At 43.1% G+C, this 27,556-nt stretch overlaps 1 protein-coding gene across 2 annotated transcripts in view; it reads left to right on the forward strand.

Annotated features, from left to right (window-relative positions):
- The window catches only part of GRAMD4 (GRAM domain containing 4), a 162,334-nt gene that overhangs the window by 38,725 nt on the left and 96,053 nt on the right, over positions 1 to 27,556 (forward strand). Inside the window, exon 2 of one of the 2 annotated variants that reach the window (XM_070755352.1) lies at positions 18,080 to 18,284. The exons of the other annotated variant lie outside the window; for it this stretch is intronic. Within the exon in view, the coding sequence (XP_070611453.1) occupies positions 18,080 to 18,284 (205 nt within the window). The remainder of the gene's footprint in view (positions 1 to 18,079; positions 18,285 to 27,556) is intronic. 2 annotated transcript variants of the gene reach the window in all.

The raw sequence follows: 27,556 nt of genomic DNA on the forward strand, positions 1-27,556 counted from the left end.
TTTTTTGCAGATCTGCTAGTATGTCATTGTTAATTTCATTCTGTTGTTTTTATAAAGCGTTACACCAGATTTTCTTGATATTAGAAAGAGGAATGTTCATTTCTTTACACAGCCTAAGATAGAAAAGTATATAACAATTGTAAATATGGTATCTATATGACCTTGAGGAATAGAAATGTTATGGTCCTCCATATTTAGTATATTGATCCAAGATTATAGTTTTACAAACAAAGGTAATCTGTTATGGAAAATATCAATGCAGCTAATGAGAGGTGACCAAATTGGATTAAATTTATTCTCCATTGTAAATTTATTTCTAACTTGGTTGTGTTAGGGGTTTTTGTAATACAATTTGTCACATGTATAATGCCATTGAAGTAATGAGATACTGTATATGCTCCAGTTTTTCCAATGAATCTAACAGCCCACACTAACAAAAATCAGTTTCTTAACTGCTTAATCCAGTGATTTTCAACCTTTTTTGAGCTGCGGCACATTTTTTACATATACAAAATAATGGGGCACCTTGAGCGGGGGGGGGGGGGAGTGGGGGGGGCTAAAAAAAGTTTGGACAAAAAAAATTATCTCTATCTCTCTTCCTCCCTTTTGCTCTATTTCTCTCTCTCTTTCTCTTCCTTCCTTCCTCTCTCTCTCCATCCCTCTTTCTCTCTTTCTTCCTTTCTCTCTTTTTTGCTCTCTTTCTATCTCTCCCTCCTTCCCTGCCTCTCTTTCTCTCTCTCTTGCTTTCTTTTTCTCTCTCTCTTGCATTCTTTCTCTCTCTCTCTTTCTCTTGCTTGCTGAGCTTCGCGGCACACCTGACCATGTCTCGTGGCACACTGGTTGAAAAACACTGGCTTAATCAGTTCACATTCATTAGGACACATGGACTATAAACTGATACTAGATTTATTGTAAAAGATTGGTAGAAAAAGTTTCCCAAGTTCTTCAAGAATCTTTTCCAGCGGAGAAACAATTTATTCAATATAGAGCAATTTCTCTTTTTTTGAAAGAAATAAAGCAATTTAAATTAAAATATGGAGAAGAAAAAGGATTTTTTTAGTATTTTAGTTGGTATTTCAATCAATAATCTCTGCAGTTATTATTCCATTCTCTCAATAATAATTATAATTATAATATAATTTGTATTATAATAATTATAATACAAATCTAAATATTATTATTATTATTTATTATTATTATTTATTAGATATTAAATTAAAATATGGAGAAGAAAAAGGATTTTTTTAGTATTTTAGTTGATATTTCAATCAATAATCTCTGTAGTTATTATTCCATTCTCTCAATAATAATAATAATAATAATAATAATAATAATAATATAATTATTATTATAATAATTAATATTTAGATAAATAATATTTAGATTTGTATTAAAATTATTATAATACAAATTATATTATATGTTATAATTATAATTATAGTAATTATTATAATTATAATTATAACATATAATATAATTTGTATTATAATAATTATAATACAAATCTAAATATTATTATTATTATTATTATTAATTAGATTTGTATGCTGCCCCTCTCCGAGGACTATCAATATCTTTATGCTGGCTGATGCTCTTCAGGGCTGCTATTTTTATTTAGATGCTCTGGGTTTTTATTTTATTTTACTTTGTTAATGTATCTTCTGGCTGCTGGCAGACAGATATCACCCATTCTCTTTGTAATTGTTTACCCTAGAACCATAGGTGGCCCTCAATTTACAGCAGTTCACTTAGTGCATTTAGTGACTCTTTGAAGCAACAACCGTCTCAGCTAAACAGCAGAAATTTGGGCATAATTGTGGTTGTAAGTCAAGGACTACTTGCATAGGTTTTCATTCTACCACTGATAGTAGGTTTTAGTTAAGCGTATGTGCAGAAGCAAAAATATGCTAACATGCAAGCTAACTGAACCTGTCCGCACCATAGCGGCAGTGATAGGATTCCGCCCCTGCACTGGGCCCTTGAGACTTTGAAACTTTAAAAAACACAAGATAAATAAAGTGAAACCATAAAATAAAAGCAAAGAATCATACACACCCAGAAAGAAGCAGTACAATGCACTTTACTCAAAACAATTGTACAAAGGGTCATCACCCTCTTCTTTTCCCAAAGATCCATTGCAAGTTTTTGCACTTCTTTTAGCTCAGTGAAGGATTGAAATACAAATCCGTTCAATGGAAAACAGTGTTATAATTAAAGAAACTGGGCCTTTCTTATTGCAGCAAATACATATTTTAAAATTCACAAGTTCGTTGGGAGGGAAAAAAAAGCATTAAGTGCTATCTTATTTTAATAAATCAACCTTTAGTGAGTTTTGAGTATATTAATATTGCTGGTGATTGAAAAATTAAATTACAGGGAGTTCAATCAATGTGTCTTGTGCTGAAAGATGAAGGCATGCCAAGACCCGTATTAATTTTACTAGTTTATTTCATTAACTGTTTGTTAGTGTCATAAGAAAGGTCTCTCTTTTTAAAAAGGGAAGCTTGTTCCGCCTTCTCTGATTTATTTATTATTATTTATTTATTTATTATTTGGATTTGTATGCCGTCCCTCTCCGAAGACTCGGGGCGGCTCACAACAAGTGAAAAAACAATCCAATACATAATCCAATTAATTAAAATATTAAAAGTTTTTTTTTAAAAAACCTATACTAACATACACACACACAAGCATACCATGTATAAATTCAGCGGGCCCAGGGGGAGATGTTTAGTTTCCCCATGCCTGACGGCAAAGGTGGGTTTTGAGAAGTTTACGGAAGGCAGGAAGAGTAGGGGCAGTTCTGATCTCCGGGGGGAGTTGGTTCCAGAGAGTCGGTGCCGCCACAGAGAAGGCTCTCCCCCTGGGGCCCGCCAACCGACATTGTTTAGTTGACGGGACCCGGAGGAGGCCCACTCTGCTAGAAATGATTTTTTTTTGCTGTCCCTTTTATCACTTAGCTTCTTTGTGCACATGAAAAAAAATGTAGCCTGGGTGTGTGTGTGAGATTTATTTTATTTTATTTATTCATTTGTCCAATACACAAATACATAGGGAGAAAAATAGACATGTAGTAATATATATAAGGGTAAAGTGAACTTAGAGGAGAGGATATATGAAAGAAAGAAAATACAGTGATACCTCATCTTACGAACTTTTCAAGATACGAACCCGGTGTTTAAGATTTTTTTGCCTCTTCTTCCGAACTATTTTCACCTTACGAACCCAAGCAGCTGCTGCTGGGATGAAGGGGTTTCTTTCCCCCCCCTTTTTTGAAGAAAGAAAAGGGAGGGGCTGCTTGGAGTAGGAAAATTTCGCCGAGAACAAGGTGCTTGCAAAGGAATTGAAAGGGTGTCTTTTTAAGAAAGAAAAGGGAGGAGGGAGGGGCTGCTTGGAGTAGGAAAATTCCACCAAGAACAAGGTGCTTGCAAAGGAATTGAAAGGCTGTCTTTTTAAGAAAGAAATGGGAGGAGGGAGGGGCTGCTTGGAGTAGGAAAATTTTGCCGAGAACAAGGTGCTTGCAAAGGAATTGAAAGGCTGTCTTTTTAAGAAAGAAAAGGGAGGGGCGCCCCCCTTGCCTTTCTTCCTTCCCACTCACCCTTTAGCCTAGCCTTGCTTCTTCCACCCGCCCCCTTTAGCTGCTCCTCCCTGCCCTCTGTTCGCCTCCCTTCTAAAGTTTGGGATTTTCCTGAAGGATTTGCACGCATTATTTGCTTTTACATTGATTCCTATGGGAAACATTGTTTCATCTTACGAACGTTTCACCTTACGAACCTCCTCCTGGAACCAATTAAGTTCGTATGATGAGGTACCACTGTATATATAATAAATGAGAGAAAGGAAAGACAATTGGGCAGGGGACGAAAGGCACGCCAGTACACTTATGTACGCCCCTTACTGGCCTCTTAGGAACCTGGAGAGGTCAATCGTAGAGAGTCTAAGGGAGAAATGTTGGGGGTTAGGGGTTGATACAATTGAGTCCGGCAATGAGTTCCATGCTTCGATAATTTGATTGTTGAAATCATATTTTTTACAGTCAAGTTTGGAGCGGTTCGTATTAAGTTTGAATCTGTTGTGTGCTCTTGTATTGTTGCGGTTGAAGCTGAAGTAGTCACTGACCGGTAGGACGTTGCAGCATATGATCTTGTGGGCAATACTCAAATCGTGTTTTAGGCGCCGTAGTTCTAGGCTTTCTAGGCCCAGATGGAAAGCGATTTATATTATTTATAATGCCTGTCATCTTGGTTGTCAGGTCATGGGATCCTCCTGCAGTTAAAACTGGGATCGACAAACCCAGGCGCCTGGTCGCCAGTGGCGCCTAGAAAATGTTGTCTGGCGCCTAGAAAATGTTGCCTGCTGTACTGTATGTATACAGCAGTGTTTTTCAACCGGTGCCGCGAGGTGGCTCCTGCAAGTGGGAGCTCCAGGGCTGAGGCTTCAGCCCTGGAGCTCCCACTTGCAGAAGCCGCCCCCCGGCTATTGCCCGCCGCCGCCGCCGCTACTCGCGCACCCCAAAATACCCCCCCTGCGTGCCCTTTTCCATGGGCGCGCAGTCCCCATTCCCCTGCCTGCCTGGGGGGGGGGGCGGGGAGGCGCCGGCAGTAGAAGGCGCTGCCCCCGCCCGCCCGATCCGCTCCCTCTCCTCCTCTTCCGCTGAAAGAAACGCGCGGAAGCTGCCTGCTTGAGCCTCGCGTTGCTCCACCCCGCTTTGTCCTGCTTGTCATCCTCCGTTGCCAGGAAAGCCGGGTTTGTTTTCCGTGAAAGCAGCGCGCCTTTTAACACGCTGCTTTCCTGCACCAGCGACGTTTGGCTGCCGGGGGGGGGGGGGCGGGGAGGAGAAAATCCTCCCCCCCCCCAGGAGCAGCAAAAGCCTAAGCGGCGGGGTGCGCCGTTTGCCTTCCGGCTCAGTCACAGAGGCTTTTGCTGCTTGTGGAGGGGGGGGGGTTGGCGGTGCCGATGCCAAATGCTTTCCCTCCGCGGTGGGGGGTGCAGGGCAGGCGCAGTCAGCCCCAGGAGACAAAGATGGAATGAGAGAAAGGAAAGAGAGAGAAAGGGAGGGAGAGAAAGAAAAAGTGAGAGATAGAAAGGAGAGAGAGAAAGGGAATGAGAGAAAGGAAAGAGAGAGAAAGAGAGGGGGAGAAGGAAAGAGTGAGAGATAGAAAGGATAGAGAGAAAGAGGGAATGGAAAGAGAGAGAAAGGGAGGGAGAGAAGGAAAGAGTGAGAGATAGAAAGGATAGAGAGAAAGAGGGAATGAGAGAAAGGAAAGAGAGAGAGAGAAAATAAGAGAGAGAGCAACAGAGAGAGAAAGAACAAGAGAGAGAAAGCATGAGAGAGAGAAAGAACAAGAGAGAGAGAGAGAAAATAAGAGAACAAGAGAGAGAAAAAGATAGCAAGAGAGAGAGAAAGCAAGACAGATAGGGAGAGGAAAGGAGAGTGAGAGAAATGAGAACAAAAAGGGGAGAAAAAAGGAGAAATGAGAAAATGATTGAGGCAGAGAATGAGAGGAGAGTGAAACAAAAGAGAGAGAGAGGTGATTCTTGAAGCATATGGTAAAAAGCATCCAAATAATAAGAAACCCCCTCCCCCAGCCCACACCTGTTTTTGAAAAGGATAAAAGAGAAAAAAAAACCAGCCCTCAACTGGTTTTGGAAATGGTTGGAGTGTGTATACATACACACACATAAGGGGGGGAGAGAGACAGGGATGGAAAAAGAGGAGAAGTGAGAGGGAGAAGGAATGAGGGAAAAAGGGAGGAAGAGAGAGAAATGAGAAACATGAGAGAGAAAAGGGGGAAAGACAGGAGAAGTACCCAGAAATGAGACAGTGGTATAAATTTCAGGAGGGATGATTGATGATTGACTGTATTTATAAGGGGATGTTACATGGGATTGTATATATGAGGGGGTTATTTATGTATGTATGTATGTATGTATGTATGTATGTATGTATGTATGTATGTATTTATTATTTATTTATTTATTTATTTATTAGATTTGTGTCATTTTGGTTGGTGGTGTGCCCCAGGATTTTGTAAATGTAAAAAATGTGCCGCGGCTCAAAAAAGGTTGAAAATCACTGGTATACAGTATATTTTTCCCGCCTTGTGTTTACGCCCAGAAATGGTACATCTTGGCTTCCGTAGCTCCGCCCATCAACCTCGGAGCGAGCTGCTTTCCCAGCGTCCCCTGCGCTTGCGTGCGTCTCTCCCTCCCCCCCTTGCCTCCATTCCGCCTCCTACTCGAACCCCTTCACTCCCCCCCACCGCACACAGACGCTCCGATCTTGGCCGCTCACCCGCCTTCGGAGAGAAGCGGAAGCCCCTCCCCTCCCGGCGTGAGGTTTTGTTCATTCCTCCTCCGGCTGCGTGCGCGGTGACTTCCGACCAGTAACCCCTCCTCCCCCCTCCCCCCCTCACCCGCGTCCCCGGCCCGGTCTCCCTTTCCTTCTTCTCTGTTTCGGTTTCTGACTAACGGTCTCCCCTCGGATCCCGACGGGAGTACAGCAGAGCCGGCTCGGCGGAGCCAGGCCTGCGCCGGGGGGGAGGGGGTGAAAGCGATGTCAGGTGGAGACTCGGCAGCTGCCGCGGCCTCCCCTCAGCCGTTGCCCTTCTCGCTGCCCAAGCCTCCCCCCCTGATGCAACTGAACCCCGGCGAAGGCGTGCGTCCTGTGGGACCTCCCGGGCCGGAACAGTCGCCGAAAAGCGCTCGCATGGGTGGCTGGCCGGACTGGCCTGCCGGGAAACCCGTCAGTCTTCTGGCGCCTCTCCTTCCGCCGCGCGGGGAACCCGAACCGCTCCTTCCCTTCGGGCCAGTAATCTCAACCACACCGGACTACGGTGTGGTTGAGATTACTGCATTGGCTCATCATTTTCGTAAACAGCTATCTCCACCTGAAAGTGATGACCAATGCATTCACTCACTCCTCAATGAGTGGTATGAGTTTAAGGTCCTTGGAAAAGGAAAGAAACTGTGTGAGCTTCTGGATTTGGCACTCTCCAACACCGAGAGATTTCCAGTTCTGGGAAACCTGTTGTCGATTGTAGCGGTGCTCCCTGTCTCAACCTCATGTTGTGAAAGAGGATTTAGTTTGATGAACATGGTCAAAAATAAATTCAGATCAAGGATGCAAGAAGAAAGTTTAAGTGACTTGTTTATGATCACCATGAATGGGCCATCTGTGAAGGCGTTTGATCCTGCCAAGGCTGTGGACCACTGGTACTTCAGCTCTAAAATCACAAGGCATGTTCATGGCCACAAAACGCAAAGTGAAAAACACTAGAATGTTGCCTAAAATCTAAAATATCAAAATATAATATTTATTATCTTTAAAAGTAAAATGTTGTTTATAACGTTTGTAATGTTTTTTTTGTTAAATTAAAAACCAAGTTTGCTTAAAAAAAATTCTGGCTCCTAAATTTTTTGGCTGGCTCCTAGATTCTGAACAACTTTGTCGACCCCTGAGTTAAAAAATATGGAAGATGGTGGCTAGCAGGAGACACAGAGCTGTTTTTGCTACTGATACGATGGCGTTGATCGTACTGGTAAGAACCTGCTACTGGTTCAGACTATGTTATCAATTGTAACAAGTCTCCCCCCCCCTTTCAAGCTTCCTCTTGATTAATAGTGCTAGCTGGAGCTGTCCCGTTCCTTGTTAGTGGTGATTGGCGGTGTTTTCATTTACAGCTCCTACTAAAATGTGTTTACAAATCAGCTGTGTGGCCTTTAGACTTTTTGTGTGAACTAACTGAAGTATGTAATCACAAGCCTAGAATTCTTGCGCGCTGGCAGTCTTGCAATCTGGATATGGTTTTTTAATTTATTTTGAAAACAGAGATAAAACCCAGAGGCTAATAAAACTTACATGGAAGTGAACAATACTTAGCAATGAATAGATATTATTATTATTATTATTATTATTATTATTATTATTATTATTATTATTAATTGGATTTGTATGCCGCCCCTCTCCGCAGACTCGGGGTAAAACAGTACAACAAAATCCAATACAGTAGTCCCTCGCTATACCGCGCTTCACCTACTGCGGCTTCACTTCATCGCGGGTTTCTGAGGAAGTCGATCGGCAGATTTAAACAGCCCGCCGAACTCGATCGGCAGGTTTTTAAAAATATATATATATATCTAAAGTTGTAAATACTGTATTTAAATACTGTATCTAAAATAAATACTGTGTGGGAAGGGTTTATAAACACTTAAAACAATGAAAACTTACCAAACAATTACAATATAAATATTTATATTCCCCACCGCGGATTTCACCTATCGCGGCCAGGTCTGGAACATAACACCAGCGATAGGTGAGGGACTACTGTACTAAAAAAACAGTTAAAAACCCATTATATAAAAACCAATCATACATACAAACATACCATACATAAAATTGTGAAGGCCTAGGGGGAAAGTGTATCTTAGTTCCCCCATGCCTGGCGGCAGAGGTGGGTTTTAAGCAGCTTACGAAAGGCAAGGAGGGTAGGGACAATTCTAATCTCTGGGGGGAGTTGGTTCCAGCGGGCCGGGGCCGCCACAGAGAAGGCTCTTCCCCTGGGTCCCGCCAAGCGACATTGTTTAGTTGACGGGACCCAGAGAAGATCCACTCTGTGGGACCTAACTGGTCGCTGGGATTCGTGCAGCAGAAGGCGGCCCCTGAGGTAGTCTGACTCAGTGCCATGAAGGTCATAACCAACACTTTGAATTGTGACCGGAAACTGATCGGCAACCAATGCAGACTGCGGAGTGTTGGAGTAACATGGGCATATTTGGGAAAGCCCATGATTGAAGAAATTATCCCATCTGTTGGCTTTTATGTTTTTCAATATGAAATGCCTATGGGTTTTTTCCCCAGGGGGGGCTTTTGTGTAAGTTTTACAAGCCAGTCTTCTCAAACCTGCTACTTGCAGTTATTAAGCAAGATCTTATTATAGTCTGTGATTTTGTAAAATATTATGTAAAGTCTTTAGTATTTACTGCTGATCCTTTGAACTGGTGCTGTGCTGAAAAATTCCTTGCATTTTTATCATTCATAATCATTAAGGGTGCTGGAAACAAAACGGCTTTCTGATTATCTTTCCCAAAAGAAAATAAAAAATTGGATGAGATTCTCATGGGTGAGAGAGACATAGGGAGAAATGCCAGTTTTTTTACTACGTAATTCTGTTTTGGCTTTCAGTTGCCGCCCTCCCCAACTTTCCATTCAGTTTCAAGAGAACTGGTCAATCATAGTTTTTTATTTAAATCGTAATAATAGATAATATCAGCTAAAAACGTATACAAAAATATGATGAAGAAGCTCTTCCATAGGATGTTTGCAGGCGAGATAGCCAACTGCTACTTTAAAATAATAAAGTAAGCTCAATAAAGTATCGGAAGAATTACATCTCACACCTAATACAGTGATCCCTCGCCACTTCACGGTTCACTGTTCATGGCTTCGGTGCATCGTGGTTTTTTCTCTCGCCCCCCACAAACATTGTCCCTCACCTGCCCGTTGTTATCACACCTCTCCCCGGAGGAATCCCGGTGCCAGGCAAACCGGCTTCCTAACCGGATCCTGAAGATACTGAGCGCCCACATCAGTCACCTCCTGCACCCGAAATACCTGTAGCCGCTCTCCTCCACGTCTGTCAGCCCCATCAAGGTCAGTGCCAGGTCCGAGCCTCCTTTTGCCCACTAATGGCCCTTTTTTTTTTTGCCTCTCGTCCGCGTGCGCTCCCAACTCCTTGCCCGGCTGCTTCTCCGGGCTGCAGCGCTTTCGGGGCCGCATCTGGCTCTCCTTCCTCCCCCTCCACTTAGTTCGGGGATCTCTGCTCCCCGCTACCTTCATGCCAAACTGATTTGGCTGGCTGGCCTGTTGATGGCAAGGACGGGGGGGACGACGACGAAAGAAAGAGGTGTCAAGCTCTTTGGCGCCTTCTTCTCCAACTTTGAACTTTGCGCTGCGGTTTAATTCTGCTGCTCGACGCTTCTTTCTTTCTCTAAGAGATTCCTACAGAGGCTCCATGGAGGCTTCTCCCTACCTTTTCTGGCCCTGTTTCCTCCCAGGAGATTCCTAGAGAGGCCACACAGAGGCTTCTCCTCACCTTTTTTGGCCCTGTTTCCTCCCAGGAGATTCCTAGAGAGGCCCCACGGAGGCTTCTCTCTGCCTTTTCCGGTTACAGTTTCGGGGGCTTGGGTTTGTAAGTGGAAAATGGTTCTTGAGAAGAGGCAAACAAATCTTGAACACCTGGTTCTTATCTAGAAAAGTTCGTAAGTAGAGGCGTTCTTAGGTAGAAGTACCACTGTACTACAGTAATGGAAGACTTATTCCCATATAAACCTCCTGACCACCCTTGAAAATGATGAATCAATAGGGACTATAGGAAGAACAAAAACGTCCAGATTTCTGAGGAAATTGCTAATACTGTTAGTGCAACATTTTGTCATTTTTAAGCAAAAGGCACTTAAAGAATCTAATAGGGGGTGCCTAAATTAAATTTTGGAGTAGGGGGACAATTTCAGAAAATATGTATCACTATATAAAAAAAAATCATATGATTAAGTACATGAACTTCTAATGATCTTAATGATTTCAAAGGTCTAACCAATAGTAACCAATAGTACATAATGGGACAAAAAGAATGGAATCAGGGTTTATAGTATGTACTTAGGTTTTCTGAGACTTTAAAAACTGTTTGGAAAAAAAGGCATAATAAACATTTATATTTCATTTCACTAATCTTAACTTTGCTGGTACATTATTAATGGTACAAGAAAAAACTTTTACAACGATCTGGATGAAGTATGCAATATATATGAAATGTAATAAGTTATGCAGTTCAGAAACTTTTTTCCTATAAAAGTCATTTCAAAATGTGTCTCAAACTTTAATCCAGATGAACAGTTTATATTGAAGAAAGAGGAGTAAAGCGTGATAGTTCGTTTGTTAGAGAGCAAGCTCCATTATCTTCAGGAAAAGCTACTTCTAAATATCCATAGATATTTTTACCCTATATGAATTTGTGATTACAATTACTTTAAACTAGCTAATTTAGACATCTTGTTGGCATATAGCAATCCTCGCTTTTCGCAGGGGATGCGTTCCGAGACCAAGTTGAAAGTTGAATTTCCGCGAAGTAGAGATGCGGAAGTAAATACACTATTTTTGGTTATGAACAGTATCACAAGCCTTCGCTTAACACTTTAAACTCCTAAATTGCAATTTTCCATTCCCTTAGCAACCATTCAGATTATTACTCACCATGTTTATTTATTAAAGTTTATTAAAAAAATATTTATTAAAGGCAGACGAAAGTTTGGCGATGACATATGACATCATCGGGTGGGAAAAACCGTGGTATAGGGAAAAAACCCGCGAAGTATTTTTTAATTAATAATTTTGAAAAACCATGGTATAAACTTTCCGCAAAGTTCGAATCCATGTTCCTTTCCCCCAGACACAAAATGAAAATGACTGTTAGGCCAAAGTGTGTGTATTTTATCTAATTAAATACACATTCCAACAATATAAAATTTTAGTTGACTTAATAGAATATGAATCTATACCATTCATTATAAAGATCGGGAAATTTATTGCTTCTAACTATACAATATGAGTTTAAAAATTCTAGGTTTGATTCTCATAAGTTTAGGGAAACTTAAACTTGGCCCCAGCATGGTATGGAGATAAAAGTATTAATATTGCTAGTATTATTAATAGAAGTAGTGCTAATAAGCTAGCATCAGTGCAAAATTAAGAAATACTGTATACCAAAGAAAAATACAGTGATACCTTGTCTTACAAACTTAATTGGTTCCGGGACAAGGTTTTTAAGGTGAAAAGTTTGTAAGATGAAACAATGTTTCCCATAGGAATCAATGGAAAAGCGATTAATGCGTGCAAGCCCAAAACTCACCCCTTTTGCCAGCCGAAGCGCCTGTTTTTGCGCTGCTGGGATTCCACTGAGGCTCCCCTGCATGGGAAACCCCACCTCTGGACTTCTGTGTTTTTGTGATGCAACAGGGGAATCCCAGCAGGGGAATCCCAGCATCACAAAAACGAGCGCTTCGCTGGCAACGGAAATCCGGAGGTGGGGTTTCCCATGGAGGGAAGCCTCAGGGGAATCCTAGCAGCGCAAAAATGGGTGCTTCGCTGGCAACGGAAGTCCGGAGGCAGTGCATCAGAGTGGCGGCGGGGAGGTTGTAAGGTGAAAATAGTTTGTAAGAAGAAGCAAAAAAATCTTAAACCCCGGGTTTGTATCTTGAAAAGTTTGTATGACGAGGCGTTTGTAAGATGAGGTATCTCTGTATAACTATTACTGTCTTATTACTGTCTATTACTCAAAAATGCCAAAAAATGACCAAGAGAGGAAAAAAAAATAGGCCAGATATATTCACGTACTTTTTTTCAGATTTGTGTGCAATAACTTTGATTTGCTTACATTCAGCAATTAAAATACAATAAATTCATAATTATCTAACTAACAAATAAAAAGAATCATAGTAATACACAATCAGCCCTTCACACAGCAAATAAGCATAAACGTATCCAGAATCGAAGATGAAATCCTACTGGAATCCATAAGCTTCCATACTGACAGCTGCACACTTTGCTGTGATGGGAACTTAAACCTGTTTCTCCCCATTCCAAGACTTAGAGTCACGGGAGCAAAAACTTAAGGAGACCCTCGCCGGCACAGTGGTTAGAGTGCAGTACTCTAGGCCAGTGTTTTTCAACCAGTGTGCCGTGGCACACTAGTGTGCTGTGAGACATGGTCAGGTGTGCCGCGGAGAAGGAAGCTCAGGTTCCGGTCTTGCAACTTTTTGCTGAGAGAGAGAGAGTGAGAGAGAGAAAGAAAGCAAGAGAGAGAGAAAGAGAGTGAGAGAGAGACAAAGCAAGAGAGAAAGAAAAGAGAGAGAGAAAGCAAGAGTGAGAGAGAAAGAAAGCAAGAGAGAAAGAAAGCAAGAGAGAGAAAAGGAGAGGGAGAGAGAGAGAGAAATGAGCAAAAAGGGGAGGAAAAAAAGAGAAATGAGAAAATGATTGAGACAGAGAATGAGAGGAAAGAGAGAGAAACCAAAGAGAGAGAAGTGACTCTTGATTTAAAGCATATGATAAAAAGCACCCAAAGAATAAGAGAAAACCCCCCAGCCCTCACCTGCTTTTGGAAATGGTTCAAGTGTGTGTATACACACACACACACAAGGGGGGGGGAGAGACAGGGATGGAAAAAGAGAGGAGAGTGTCTTAGAGTGTCATTTTGTGTCATTTTGGTTGGTGGTGTGCCCCAGAATTTTGTAAATGCAAAAAATGTGCCGCGGCTCAAAAAAGGTTGAAAATCGCTGCTCTAGGCTACTTCTGCTGATCACTGGCTGCCAGCAGTTTGGCAGATCGAATCTCAGTAGGCTCAAGGTTGATTCAGCCTTCCAACCTTCCAAGGTTGGTAAAATGAGGACCCAGATTGTTGGGGGCAATATGCTTACTCTATGTAAACCGCTTAGAGAGGGCTGTAAAACATAAGTAAATACAGCTCAACTGAGCTGTCTGCAACCCACACCGCATTTCGGACATAAACATTCTAGAAAATGTCCAGAGATACTTTACTATAAGAGCCCTCCTCTTCTCCACTCACAACAGAATACCCTACGCAACTAGATTTATAATCCTAGGTACAGAAAGCTTAGAACTACATAGCCTTAAACACGACCTAAGCATAGTCCATAAAATCATCTGCTACAATGTCCTTCCTGTCAATGACTACTTCAGCTTCAACCACAACACAAGAGTACACAACAGATACAAACTTAAAGTAAACCGCTCTAAACTCGACTGCAGGAAATACGACTTTAGTAACCGAGTAGTTGATATGTGGAACTCACTACCAGACTCTGTAGTAGCATCACCTAACCCTCAAAACTTTACCCTTAGACTATCCACTGTTGACCTCTCCCGATTCCTAAGATATCAGTAAGGGGCATTCATAAGTGCATCAGAGTGCCTTCTGTCCCCTGTCCTAATGTTTCTCTTTTACTAGTATCATGTATATAAATATTATTATATCTTTGTATACCACCAATACGTACTTGACAAAAGAAGTAAATAAATAAAGTCTAAATGCTATTGCTATTAAAGGCAACTCTTATTTGGAGATATATATCCCAGCACCATAAGCATATTGATGAAACCTCACATGTCCCATCAGATTCCTTTCTCAATGACTTTATGGGGATAGTAGATTAGGGCAGTGTTTTTCAACCAGTGTGCCGTGGAACATGGTCAGGCAAGAGGGGAGAGAGAAAGAGAGAGAGAAAGAGAAAGAAAGCAAGAACAAGAGAGAAAGAGAGAGAGAAAGAAAGAAAGAAAGAGAGAGAGAGAGATAAAGAAAGAAAGAAAGCAAGAGAGAGAGAAAAAGAAAGCGAGCAAGAGAGAGAAAGCAAGAGAGGGGGGAGAGAGAAAGAGAAAGAGAGAAAGAGAAAGAAAGAAAGAAAGAGAGAGAGAGAGAGACAGAACGAAAGAGTGTGTGTGTGTGTGTGAGAGAGAAAGAAAGCAAGAGAGAAAGAAAGCAAGAGAGAGAGAGAAAGAAAGAGAGGGAGAAATGAGAGAAAAAGGGGTAGAAAAAAAGAGAATTGAGAAAATGATTGAGGCAGAGAGTGAGAGGAAAGAGAGAGAAACAAAAGAGAGAGAGAAGTGACTCTTGATTTAAAGCATATCATAAAAAGCACCCAAAGAATAAGAGAGAAACCCCCCCCAGCCCTCACCTGTTTTTGGAAATGGTTCAAGAGTGTGTATACAAACACACAAGGGGGGGGATAATATGTATAATATATACTGTCTTAGAGTGTCATTGATTTTGTAAATGTAAAAAATGTGCCGCAGCTCAAAAAAGGTTGAAAACCATTAGATTAGGGAGAGGGTTGAGCCCAATGGCGGTCTACAAAAGAGAAACCACAGACTCAACTACTCCTACTAGCCCAGTTGCCACCATCTGTAAAAATCTGCTCTGGAAGGAGAACCACGGTGAAAGGGTCCTCCGTAGGCAATGTTTGCAGATGATCCGGAAGGAACTCACAAGCTACAACACCAAAGACAGCAGCAGACATCACCACCCCCAGAACATAATGCTCTTATCCCATGCTTATGACCTCAAACCAAACTATGATTTGAACTGGGTGGGAAAAATCTGCATCTGGGAACATACTGTGCGAATTAAAAGAGGAAAATCCTCATATCCGCACTCTTACCGTGTTTCCCCGATAGTAAGGCAGTGTCTTACTATCTTTTTACCCCCAAAAGCCCCACTGTGTCTTACTTTGGGGGTATGTCTTATATTGTCCTGGGCAATTTTTTAATTTCTTATTTTAAAATACCGTATGTAATAAATAAAATCTAGAAGTGGCAGAAGCGCGGGTGAGTGGAGGCGGGCAGGAAAGGCACGAACCGAGGGTTTTAAGCAGAAGGCGGGGGCGGTTCAAGCAGCGTTCCGCCGTCGCCGCCGCTCCTGCGTCTTTCGCAGAAGTTCTTGAATGGTGGCGGCGGCCCTTGATCGCAGCCGATGAGGATCGGCTTTCTTCGCTTCTCCTGCTGCTTCCTTTGCTTTTCCGCTGCTGACTAAGGCGACGCCGGCCGGGCAATTGGAAGGTACCCGATAGCCCTTTTCGTCGCCTTTCCCGGCGGGGAGAGCAAAGGCGGAGGCGGGAGTAGTGGAGGCGAGGCGGAGAAGAAAGAAGCGGCGGATAGCTGGCGAGGCGCCGGCTAGAGGGCTGGACCCCGCCGCCGCCTTTGCCTCTTGCCCGGCAGGAAAGGCGACGAAAAGGGCTATCGGGTCCCTTCCAATTGCCCGGCTGGCGTCGCCTTAGTCAGCAGCGGAAAAGCAAAGGAAGCAGCAGGAGAAGCGAAGAAAGCCGAACCTCATCGGCTGCGATCAAGGGCCGCCACCATCATTCAAGAACTTCGCTTCTCCTGCTGCTTCCTTTGCTTTTCCGCTGCTGACTAAGGCGACGCCGGCCGGGCAATTGGAAGGGACCCGATAGCCCCTTTCGTCGCCTTTCCCGGCGGCAAAGCGGCGGGGTCCAGCCCTCTAGTCGGCGCCTCGCCAGCTATCCGCCGCTTCTTTCTTCTCCGCCTTCTCCGCCTCGCCTCCACTACTCCCGCCGCCGCCTTTGCTCTTCCCGCCGGGCAAGAGGCTGGGCGAGCACGCCGAGGTGCTGGAACTGGGGGTGCCTGTCCTTGGCATGAACGGCGGGCAGGTGGCGCTCGGCACCTGGAATCCCGTCTTCTCGCCACCGCCCGAGCTCCCTCCGGAGCCTGCTGCCGCCGCCGCGCTTCCTCTGCCGGCCGAGGAGTCCTTATCCGCGCCGCGAACTGCTCCGACGCCTCCCTCGCTTTTAGTACCGTGTTTCCCCGAAAGTAAGACATATGTCTTACTTTCGGGGTATGGCTTATATTAGCCAACCCCCCTGAAACCCCCCATATGTCTTACAATCGGGGGGGTCTTACTATCGGGGAAACACGGTAGAAATTGCTTAGAGCAAAAACAGCTCAAACACTTAAAACAAGCCATGAAATATGCAGATCTGCATTCCTGGGGATAATGTATTCTGTGTCGCTGACTCTTCTATTATGGCATCCCCCTATTCACAGAACCACAACTATAGATACTTAATACAGTGTTCCCTCGATTTTCGCGGGTTCAAACTTCGCGAATAGCCTATACCACGGTTTTTAAAAAAATATTACCGGTAATTAAAAAAATACTTTTGCTGGGTTTTTTTCTATACCATGGTTTTTCCCGCCCAATGACATCATATGTCATCGCCAAGCTTTCGTCTGCCATTGTTGATTGGCTGAAATCTAGGCCAATCGGTGGTGTTATCACAAAAAAAATAATTATTGTTACTAAATAATTATGTTTATAAATATCAGGATCACTAAGTGTCTTATTTAATGGTGAGTACCAGTAATAATGGTGAGTAAATGGTTGTTAAGGGAATGGGAAATGGTAATTTAAGGGTTTAAAGTGTTAAGGGATGGCTTGTGATACTGTCCATAGCCAAAAATTGTGTATTTACTTCCGCATCTCTACTTCGCGGAAATTCGACTTTCGCTGGCGGTCTCAGAACACATTCCCGGCGAAAATTGAGGGAACACTGTACTGACTTATTGAAATCAGTATAAGTAGCTGATCTAATGTATACCATTGATTTAGTGTATCAGGTCTAAATATGACTGAATATGAAAGCAGTCTGATACTTCCATGGGCAAAAAGGGTTATATTTTTGTAGAAAGTCATTTAGCAAAATAAAACGTGAATTCAATTTTTTTTAATGGTTTCTGAAGTGTGATGGCTTTTTTATTATGAAGGATTAAGGACATACTATATAATTATGATACAGTGGTACCTCTACTTACGAACTTAATTCATTCCGTGACCAGGTTCTTAAGTAGAAAAGTTTGTAAGAGGAACAATTTTTCCCATAGGAATCAATGTAAAAGCAAATAATGCGTGCGGTTGGGGAAACCACAGGGAGGGTGGAGGCCCTGTTTCCTCCTAGGAGATTACTAGATAGGCCCCAGGGAGGCTTCTCCTCGCCTTTTCCGGCCCTGTTTCTTCCTAGGAGATTCCTAGAGAGGCCCCACGGAGGCTCCTCTCTGCCTTTTAAGGTTACAGTTTCGGAGGCTTGGGTTTGTAAGTGGAAAATGGTTCTTGAGAAGAGGCAAAAAAATCTTGAACAGCCGTTTCTTATCTAGAAAATTCGAAAGTAGAGGCATTCTTAGGTAGAGGTATCACTCTATTTCTTCTATTACACGGGACGGCCACTTTATTTGTTATTTCAATTTATATGGTCTCCAATCTGAAATCTATGACTCTGGGTTTCTCACCCAAAGAGAACATTTTTTATATTTTTCTGATTGAGCCTTGGTGGTGCAATGTTTAGAGTGCAGTACTGCAGGCTACTTCTGCCTGCAATTTGGCAGTTCAAATCCCACCGGGCTCAAGGTTGACTCAGCCTCCCAATACAGAACCTATGTGAAATATATGTTCTGATAATAACCTTGTGCTTTCCTCTCCTTCTTCCATTTGTGTTTTTCCAGGGACTCCAACCATCATGTTAAGATAAAGCAGAAAGGTGCAGTGCTGAACATGCTAAAGAGGCTGGACAAAATAAGGTTCAGAGGACATAAGAGAGATGAGTTCCCGGACTTAGCAGAGTCTCCCAGTGCTTCAGATACTGAATGTGGAGATGAAATCCCTATGAAAATACCTCGTACGTCAGGCTATGATGAACTGAGAGACCCTGTAAGTATTTAAAACGTTTGCACATTTTATTGCTGTTGCCTGTTTGGAAGAAACCAGCCTGAGCCATCTGAATGGATGCAGAGCCTATGGCAGGAGAAAGTTTACTAGGTCTATATTAGTGATGGCGAACCATTTCCCCCCTCTGATGCTGAAAATCTTTCAGCTGTGGCGAGGGGGGCGTTTGCCCAGGTTCGCCTGGTGCACCAGTTGCGGCCCTATTTGGACCGGGAGTCACTGCTCACAGTCACTCATGCCCTCATCCCCTCGAGGCTCGACTACTGTAATGCTGTCTACATGGGGCTACCTTTGAAAAATGTCCGGAAACTTCAGATCGTGCAAAATGCAGCTGCAAGAGCAGTCATGGGCTTTCCCAAAAATGCCCATGTAACACCAACACTCCGCAGTCTGCATTGATTGCCGATCAGTTTCCGGTCACAATTCAAAGTGTTGGTTATGACCTATAAAACCCTTAATGGCACCGGACCAGGGTATCTACGAGACCGCCTTCTGCCGCACGAATCCCAGCGACCGGTTAGGTCCCACAGAGTGGGCCTTCTCCAGGTCCCGTCAACAAAGCAATGTCGTTTGGCGGGGCCCAGAGGAAGAGCCTTCTCTGTGGCGGCCCCGGCCCTCTGGAACCAACTCCCCCCAGAGATTAGAATTGCCCCCACCCTCCTTGTCTTTCGTAAACTCCTTAAAACCCACCTCTGTCGTCAAGCGTGGGGGAACTAAGACATCTCCCCCTGCCTATGTAGTTCTAGTACATGATATGACTGTATGTATGTTTGTTATATTGGGGTTTCTTGCTTTTAGATTTTAAATGTGTAATTGTTATCTTAGATTTTTTAATTATTAGATTTGTTAATATATATTGTTTTTGTTGTTGTTGTGAGCCGCCCCGAGTCTGCGGAGAGGGGTGGCGTACAAATCTAATAAATCATATCAAATCAAATCAAAATGCGTGCGCACACACTATCGTGCCTGCGCAAGTGTCCACACCCATAAGTCAATGCCTGGGGAGGGCAAAAATTGCCTCCCCTGCCCTCCCGGAGGCCCTCTGGAGACCGGAAACAGACTTTTTCCCAACTTCTGGTGGGCTTGTTAGGCCCATTTTTCACCTTCCCCAGGCTCCAGAGACTTCCCTGGAGCTTGGGAAGGGCAGAAACACCCTCTCCCATTCCCCTGGAGGCCCTCCGTAAACTGAAAATGCCCTCTGCAGCGACTGTCCTCCTCTTCTTCTTCTTCCTCCTCCTCCCACCCAAATTCCGAGCTTTTATTTCTTTCCTAATGGGTTTGCACGCATTATTAGCTTTTACATTGATTCTTATGGGAAAAATTGCTCATCCATACGAACTTTTCTACTTAAGAACCTGGTCACGGAACGAATTAAGTTCTTAAGTAGAGGTACCACTGTATCTTTATTTTATTTTGGTCTTTAAGTCTGGAGCAGCCAAAGGCAGCTAAATTTTACTACTATGATAAAAGTTTTTTTTACATTCAAAGCTCAGTGAAGGTAACAAGATCTCTCTAGTGGCTGTTCTAAAATGTTGTGGACTTGCTTGTTCCAAACCCCTCAGTTAAAAATAACTTGCTCTGTGCCATGTCATGAAAAGAAAGTGGATAGATGAGCTCTTATATTGACTCCATGAGATGACTGTGAAAGGTGAATTGGAAGGTCCTTCAAAGCAAAGCATTCTCAAGGCCAGCATTGTTAAGTGTGTTTTCCCTGTTGGTTTTTCATCAAAGCAAAGCATTCTCAAGGCTAGCATTGTTAAATTTGTTTTCCCTTATTTATTTTATATCTTTCTGATTCTTGGGTATGTGTTTTAGGTTCATATAATTTTTTATTTGTTTTAGCTCTGAGATTAGTTGAAACTCTTGAATAGAAACATAGAAACATAGAAGACTGACGGCAGAAAAAGACCTCATGGTCCATCTAGTCTGCCCTTATACTATTTCCTGTGATATATGTTTATCCCAGGCAAGTTTAAATTCAGTTACTGTGGATTTACCAACCACGTCTGCTGGAAGTTTGTTCCAAGGATCTACTACTCTTTCAGTGAAATAATATTTCCTCATGTTGCTTTTGATCTTTCCCCCGACTAACTTCAAATTGTGTCCCCTTGTTCTTGTGTTCACTTTCCTATTAAAAACACTTCCCTCCTGAACCTTATTTAACCCTTTAACATATTTAAATGTTTCCATCATGTCCCCCCTTTTCCTTCTGTCCTCCAGACTATACAGATTGAGTTCATTAAGTCTTTCCTGATACGTTTTATGCTTAAGACCTTCCACCATTCTTGTAGCCCGACTTTGGACTCGTTCAATTTTGTCAATATCTTTTTGTAGGTGAGGTCTCCAGAACTGAACACAGTATTCCAAATGTGGTCTCACCAGCGCTCTATATAAGGGGATCACAATCTCCCTCTTCCTGCTTGTTATACCTCTAGCTATGCAGCCAAGCATCCTACTTGCTTTTCCTACTGCCCGATCACACTGCTCACCCATTTTGAGACTGTCAGAAATCACTACCCCTGAATCCTTCTCTTCTGAAGTCCCCCCCCCCCCCACTTCTATAAAGCTTTATTGCAAAAAACTTTATGGGTGTTAAACCATTTCTTTAAATGACTCTGTTCACAGAGCTCCGTAAATTTCATTGAATAAGCCACAGCTGACTGGGTTCACATATCACCACATCTCATAAACCAGAGTTTATGAGAACAGAGCAGCTGAGTTTATTTAATGATGAAACTAAAACCAGACAACTCACATAATAAGACTCAAAGCACTGGATAAACACAGGCAATATTTTTTTAATTTATTATATTTATATCCCAATATCCATCCAGGAGGTTTAGGGAGTGCTATATTATTATTTTTACTCATTTTTCCCTACAACAACCACCCTTTGAAAAAGTTTCAGCTAAATTGGTGACTGGTCAAGGTCATTCCAGATATTGATTGAATGTGAGCCTTCTTTGTGTCACTCCAACATCTTAACCATCGTGTGTAAGAAGGGTTTTTGTTGGTTTTTTTACATTTCTGGTATAATCAGATCTGTTCTTTTTTTTTTTAATAGGTTTTTTTTTAATATTCTTTTTTTTTTAAATAATTTTTTAAAATTAATTTTTAACAAATTTATATTACATACAACATAAAACAGTACATAGTGAATTGTGCCCACCACCCAGACACACACACATTCCCCACCACCAAATCGAGGGTGTTTCTTGTATAGTCCACTTGACCCAAGAGCAATATATCTATTTACATATTATAGAGTGATTCCAATTTATTTCTTGTAGCTTGGTCTCGGATTCTGCTCGTCATATATCGTCTTACCTTGTCCCACCATCCCATCAGTTGTCCCAACTCAGTTTCATTATCCGAATTTAACCTTTTATCCATAATTTCAAATTGAATATGGTCCACCATGTACCTATACCAGTTTTGCATTGTCCCTTTTGTCGCATCCTTCCAACCCAAAACTATTACTGCCTGAGCGCTTTCTATTGCTGCTTTTTTTATTTCTCTAAATTCTCCCATCGCATTGCTTTTAACTAGTACTGCCATTTCCTTAGGGATTGTCCATTGTATATTTAGCATTCTATTGATATCCTCTTTCACTATCAGATCTGTTCTTGACTTTCAAATCTCTGTGTGGCTTAAGCCTCTGTATATCTTCAGAACCAGCTTTCTTATTCTCAGCACTCATCTCTCTTGTTCTCTGCATTCTTCTCAATAGTGGTCTGCACTGGATTAGTAACCTGTAGTAACCTCAATCCAGCTAGCCTTTCTCAAGATTGTTAAAATTACATATTCCACAGGGTGTCCAGCAAACCTGGAAAACAGGGAATTACGTGGGAATTATCAGGGAAATCGGCGGTCTGGGAAATATTGGGGAATTATCAGGGAATTCGTGAAAAAACCAGAATAAATGAGGGAAAAAACCAAACTGTATTAAAATGTTTAAAAGCCAGGGAAAAATCATGTTTTAAAAAAACTGGATTGCATTGCCTGGCAGAGTCAAGCAAAAATGAGCATAACTGTGGCAACAACTTGCTAACTCGGCTACCAATATTTATTATTTTATTTATTTATTTATTTATTAATCAGATTTGTATGCCGCCCCTTTCCGTAGACTCGGGGCGGCTAACAACAATAGTAATACAATGTAAACAAATCTAATGTTTAAGTTAATTTAAAAAACCCCAATTTAAGAAACCAATCATACATACTGACATATCATGCATGAATTTTATAAGCCTAGGGGGAAGGGAAAGTCTCAATTCCCCCATGCCTGACGACAGAGGTGGGTTTTAAGGAGCTTACGAAAGGCAATATTTCTCCACGGCTTAGCCGTTTGGTATGACGTCATCTACGACCGTGCCTTAACTAGATCGCAAGTTACAGGGAAATGTCAAGGAAATATCAGGGAGTTTGAAAATCCTTTCTCCCTGGAAACCCTGATTCCATTAAAACAGGGGTATCAAGCTCAAGGCTCATAGGCTGGATCCAACCCATGGGATGCTTAGATCTGGTCCACGGGCCAACCTGGAAATATTGAAGGAGTGGCCCACGGTGCTTCTGCCAGCAAAAATGGAGATTAGGAGGGCCGCACTGGCAGAGGGTCGCAGGAGTCCATCACAACTCAGGAGCCCGTTTTCTCTGGCAGAGTGCTTGTACCACCACAGATGACCCCCAACATGAGTGACATCAATCTGGCCAGGTCCACCCTGGCCGCAGACACTCTGCCCCCCCCAAAGGAAAAACATAACCCTGATGTGGCCCTCAATGAAATCGAGTTGGACACCCCTGCCTTAAAAATTTGGTGTTGATGGGAGATTCAGTTTAACTCTGTTATATTTCCAGGATTTGTTGTGATTGGGGATTTTTGTTTGGATATTGTTATTTTAATGGCCCCAAGTCTCTTAGGTAGGTGGTATACAAAGTTTGTATCTGCGTATAAACAAATATATAAAAGTATTTCAAGGAACATTGCTTTTGTTGTCATATCTGGATGCCGGTAAGCTGGCTATGTATCAGCCGAGTGAAATTTCTGGTTTTTTGGACTCCCCATTTTTGCAATCTGACTGTTGAGAATCATTGCATAATAGGGTGGGTGGATGTGACTGGAGAAAAGGATTTGTTGCACCAAATATAGAATAGAGGCTTGTTGGGCATAGAAGCTTTTTGCTGAAGTTTAATTTTAATTAATGTTGGCGCTGCTCGATTTAATTGTTCCTCTTTAGATGTTGCATAATTTCCTCTCTGACAAATTTTAGCGGAAGGATAGCATATTAATTGCTAAAATACTTCTTTTCTGCCTTAATGGCACAGAAAGTGCTAAAAAGAGCACCCCAATCAGAAAAAAAAGATAGGAATATATAAAACAGTGACAGTTGCAACTTCTATGGCAGTACGTCACTTGCACTTGAGGGACAAAAGGGCATTTTGGGAGAACATGTCAGGATGTTAACTTAGCACTTGCAGGCAGTTCTTTAAAGCAGCTGTATCTTTTCCTGGGATTGTCCAGTTAAAGCAGTGTCAGCAAAAGGCACAAAGTTTTGTGGACGAGCTCCATATGCATCCTGGCATGCTCAAAAGAATGTTTTTGACCTTTAATCCCAAGTGCTCCTCAGCCCTGGCAGCTTCTGAGTTGAGCTGTTGTTCAATTCAATTCAATTTATTGGATTTATATGCCGCCCCTCTCCGAAAACTCGGGGCGGCTAACAACAGTCATGAACAATATACATGAATAATATACAGTAAAAATCCAATACTAAAAACTAACTTAAAACCCCTTAATGTATAAAACCAGCATACGTACAAACATACCATACATACAGTTGTATCAGCCTAGGGGGAGAAGAAGTCTTAATTCCCCCATGCCTGGCGGCAGAGGTGGGTTTTGAGTAGCTTACGAAAGGCAAGGAGGGTAGGGGCAGTTCTAATCTCTGGGGGGAGTTGGTTCCAGAGGGCCGGGACCGCCACAGAGAAGGCTCTTCTCCTGGATCCCGCCAAGTGGCATTGTTTCGTTGACGGGACCCGGAGAAGACCCACTCTGTGGGACCTAACTGGCCGCTGGGATTCGTGCGGCAGAAGGCGGTCTCGGAGATATTCTGGGAGACACACAGCTGGAAAGGGGTGTCTCAAGTGCGGAATTATTTTTCAGCCTTTGCAGAGCCACAAGACATCCAGAATGGACACCCCAACATCCCCTTAAGCTTCATGGAGCCTTATCTATCTGTTCCCAAGCTAAAGCTACTAATCTGAGGGGATTCTTTATATAATAGAAGGCTTCTAGAGTTGTTAACCTGATCCTACGTAGCTTCTGCTCTGGCAATCTCACACTATTCACAAGAGCCTACAAAACTTTTGCCAGACCCATCCTTGAATACAGCTCATCTGTCTGGAACCCATACCACATCTCGGACATCAACACCCTTGAAAACGTCCAAAGATATTGCATCAGAAGAGCCCTTCACTCCTCCACTCGAAACAGAATACCCTACGAAAATAGACTAACAATCCTGGGCCTAGAAAGCTTAGAACTACGGCGCCGAAAACACGATTTAAGTATTGCCCACAAGATCATATGCTGCAACGTCCTACCGGTCAATGACTACTTCAGCTTCAACCGCAACAACACAAGAGCACGCAACAGATTCAAACTTAATACCGTGTTTCCCCGATAGTAAGGCAGTGTCTTACTATCTTTTTACCCCCAAAAGCCCCACTGTGTCTTACTTTGGGGGTATGTCTTACATCTCCCTGCGCGCCCCTCGCCTTCGCTCGCCGCGGCGCGACCGCCTCTTCCCCTGCCGAGGCTCAGCTGCAAGCGGCCAGCGAGGCCGCTCGGCTCCGAGGCGAGCGGAAAGGAGGCGGGCGAAGGAGGGCGCAGCTCCGGCCGCTCGCCTCGGATCCGATCGGCCTCGCTGGCCGCTTGCAGCTGAGCTTCGGCAGGGGAAGAGGCGGTGGCGAGCGAAGGCGAGCGAAGGCGCGCGGGGAGCTTGGAAGCAATGCGCGCGGGGAGAATGCGAAGGCGCGCGGGGAGCTTGGAAGCAATGCGCGCGGGGAGCTTGGAAGGCGAAGGCGCGCGGGGAGAATGCGAAGGCGCGCGGGGAGCTTGGAAGTCGAGCGAAGCTGCAAGCGGCCTCGCTGGCCACTTGCAGCTGAGCTTCGGCAGGGGAAGAGGCGGTGGAAGAGGCCGCGGCGAGCGAAGGCGAGGGGCGCGCGGGGAGCTTGGAAGCAATGTCATCGCCCCCCCCCCGCAATACCGTTTATACCGTGTTTCCCCGAAAGTAAGACATATGTCTTACTTTCGGGGTATGGCTTATATAAGCCGACCCCCCTGAAACCCCCCATATGTCTTACAATCGGGGGGGTCTTACTATCGGGGAAACACGGTATTAACCGCTCCAAACTTGACTGTAAAAAATATGACTTTAACAATCGAGTTGTCGAAGCGTGGAACTCATTACCGGACTCAATTGTGTCAACCCCTAACCCCCAACATTTCTCCCTTAGACTCTCCACGATTGACCTCTCCAGGTTCCTAAGAGGTCAGTAAGGGGTGTACATAAGTGCACTAGTGTGCCTTTCATCCCCTGTCCAATTGTCTTTCCTTTATCTCATATATCATATATATTTTCTTCCTTTCATATATCTTCTCCTCTATTTTTACATATTATCTTTCTATATATTACTTCATGTCTGTTCTCTTCCATATGTATTGTGTATTGGACAAATGAATAAATAAATAAATAAAATAGGCAGAATATAATAAAGTAGTAAGCTTGAATTCTACATAAGGGTGCTTGGGCCTGACAGCTGTGTAAGTATACTGAATAAAGAGAAACTTAGAGAATAAAGTGTAGCGCCTTAAAGAGAGGGCAGGGCAACAAGACAACATGTTGCTTAAGCCTAAACAATGAAGAAGGGAATGTGTAAATATTTAGACATATGTCCTCCTAATTGATAATTAAAACACAGCAAGACTTGGATGATTTATTTATTTATTTATTTATTTATTGGATTTGTATGCCGCCCCTCTCCAGAGACGGCTAAGAGCGACAATAAAACAGTGTACAATAGTATTGATGATTAAAAATCTATTAATATAAAAACCAAACATACATACATACATACCATGCATAGAATTGTAAAGGCCTAGGGGGAAAGAGGATCTCAATTCCCCCATGCCTGGCGGCAGAGGTGGGTTTTAAGTTGTTTACGAAAGGCAAGGAGGGTGGGGGCCGTTCTAATCTCTGGGGGGAGTTGGTTCCAGAGGGCCGGGGCCGCCACAGAGAAGCCTCTTCCCCTGGGTCCCGCCAGGCGACATTGCTTAGTTGACGGGACCCGGAGAAGGTCAACTCTGTGGGACCTAACTGGTCGCTGGGATTCGTGCAGCAGAAGGCGGTCCCTGAGGTAATCTTGTCCGGTGCCATGAAGGGCTTTATAGGTCATAACCAACACTTTGAATTGTGACCGGAAACTGATCGGCAACCAATGCAGACTGCGGAGTGTTGGTGTAACATGGGCATCTTTTCCTAATCCTAATGAAAAAAAGCCATTTTAGTCTTAATATGGAGTTGATTTGTTGAACTGATCTACATCCTGAAGTTGACATCCCCCCTCCAATTATTTATTCGTCACAGCATTAAGATTTCTGTTCCATTCCAGTTCACATTGGCTTTGAGCAGCATACAAGAAACCAAACGCAATGCATTAGAAATGAACAAAACACCACATAAATCATATAATAATGGTGCCCAATGTCAGGGGTAGGGCCAAACCAACCTCAAGGGTTGGAAGAGATTTCAGAGGACTTCTAGTTGAAGCACCCCCCACCCCCCAAGACCTTAGGTGATCTTGGACAAATGGTTGTCCAAGATCATCTTGACAACGTCCAACAATGGCGCACCCACAACTCCTGGAGGCAAGTTGTACCATTGAATGTCCTCATTATCAAGGCATTTCTACTTAGTTCTAGATTTCATCTCTTTTTAACAACTTCCACCATTGCTTCCTCAGGAGCTTTGGAGAATAAGTTGACCCTCTTTTCTCTTTCGTTAGCCTTTTCTCTTCGATAGACTAGATCTACCTAGTTCTCATATGACGTCTTTTCATTTTGGTTGCTCTTCTCACTAGTGCAATATATATTGTCACTTCTCCTGATCTAGACCAGGGATCTCCAAACTTGGCAACTTTAAGATTTGTGGACTTCAACTCCTAGAATTCATCAGCCAGCAAAGCTGGGAGTTGAAGTC

This window comes from Erythrolamprus reginae, chromosome 6 (genome assembly GCF_031021105.1).
Source record: "Erythrolamprus reginae isolate rEryReg1 chromosome 6, rEryReg1.hap1, whole genome shotgun sequence".
Lineage (NCBI taxonomy): Eukaryota > Metazoa > Chordata > Lepidosauria > Squamata > Dipsadidae > Erythrolamprus > Erythrolamprus reginae.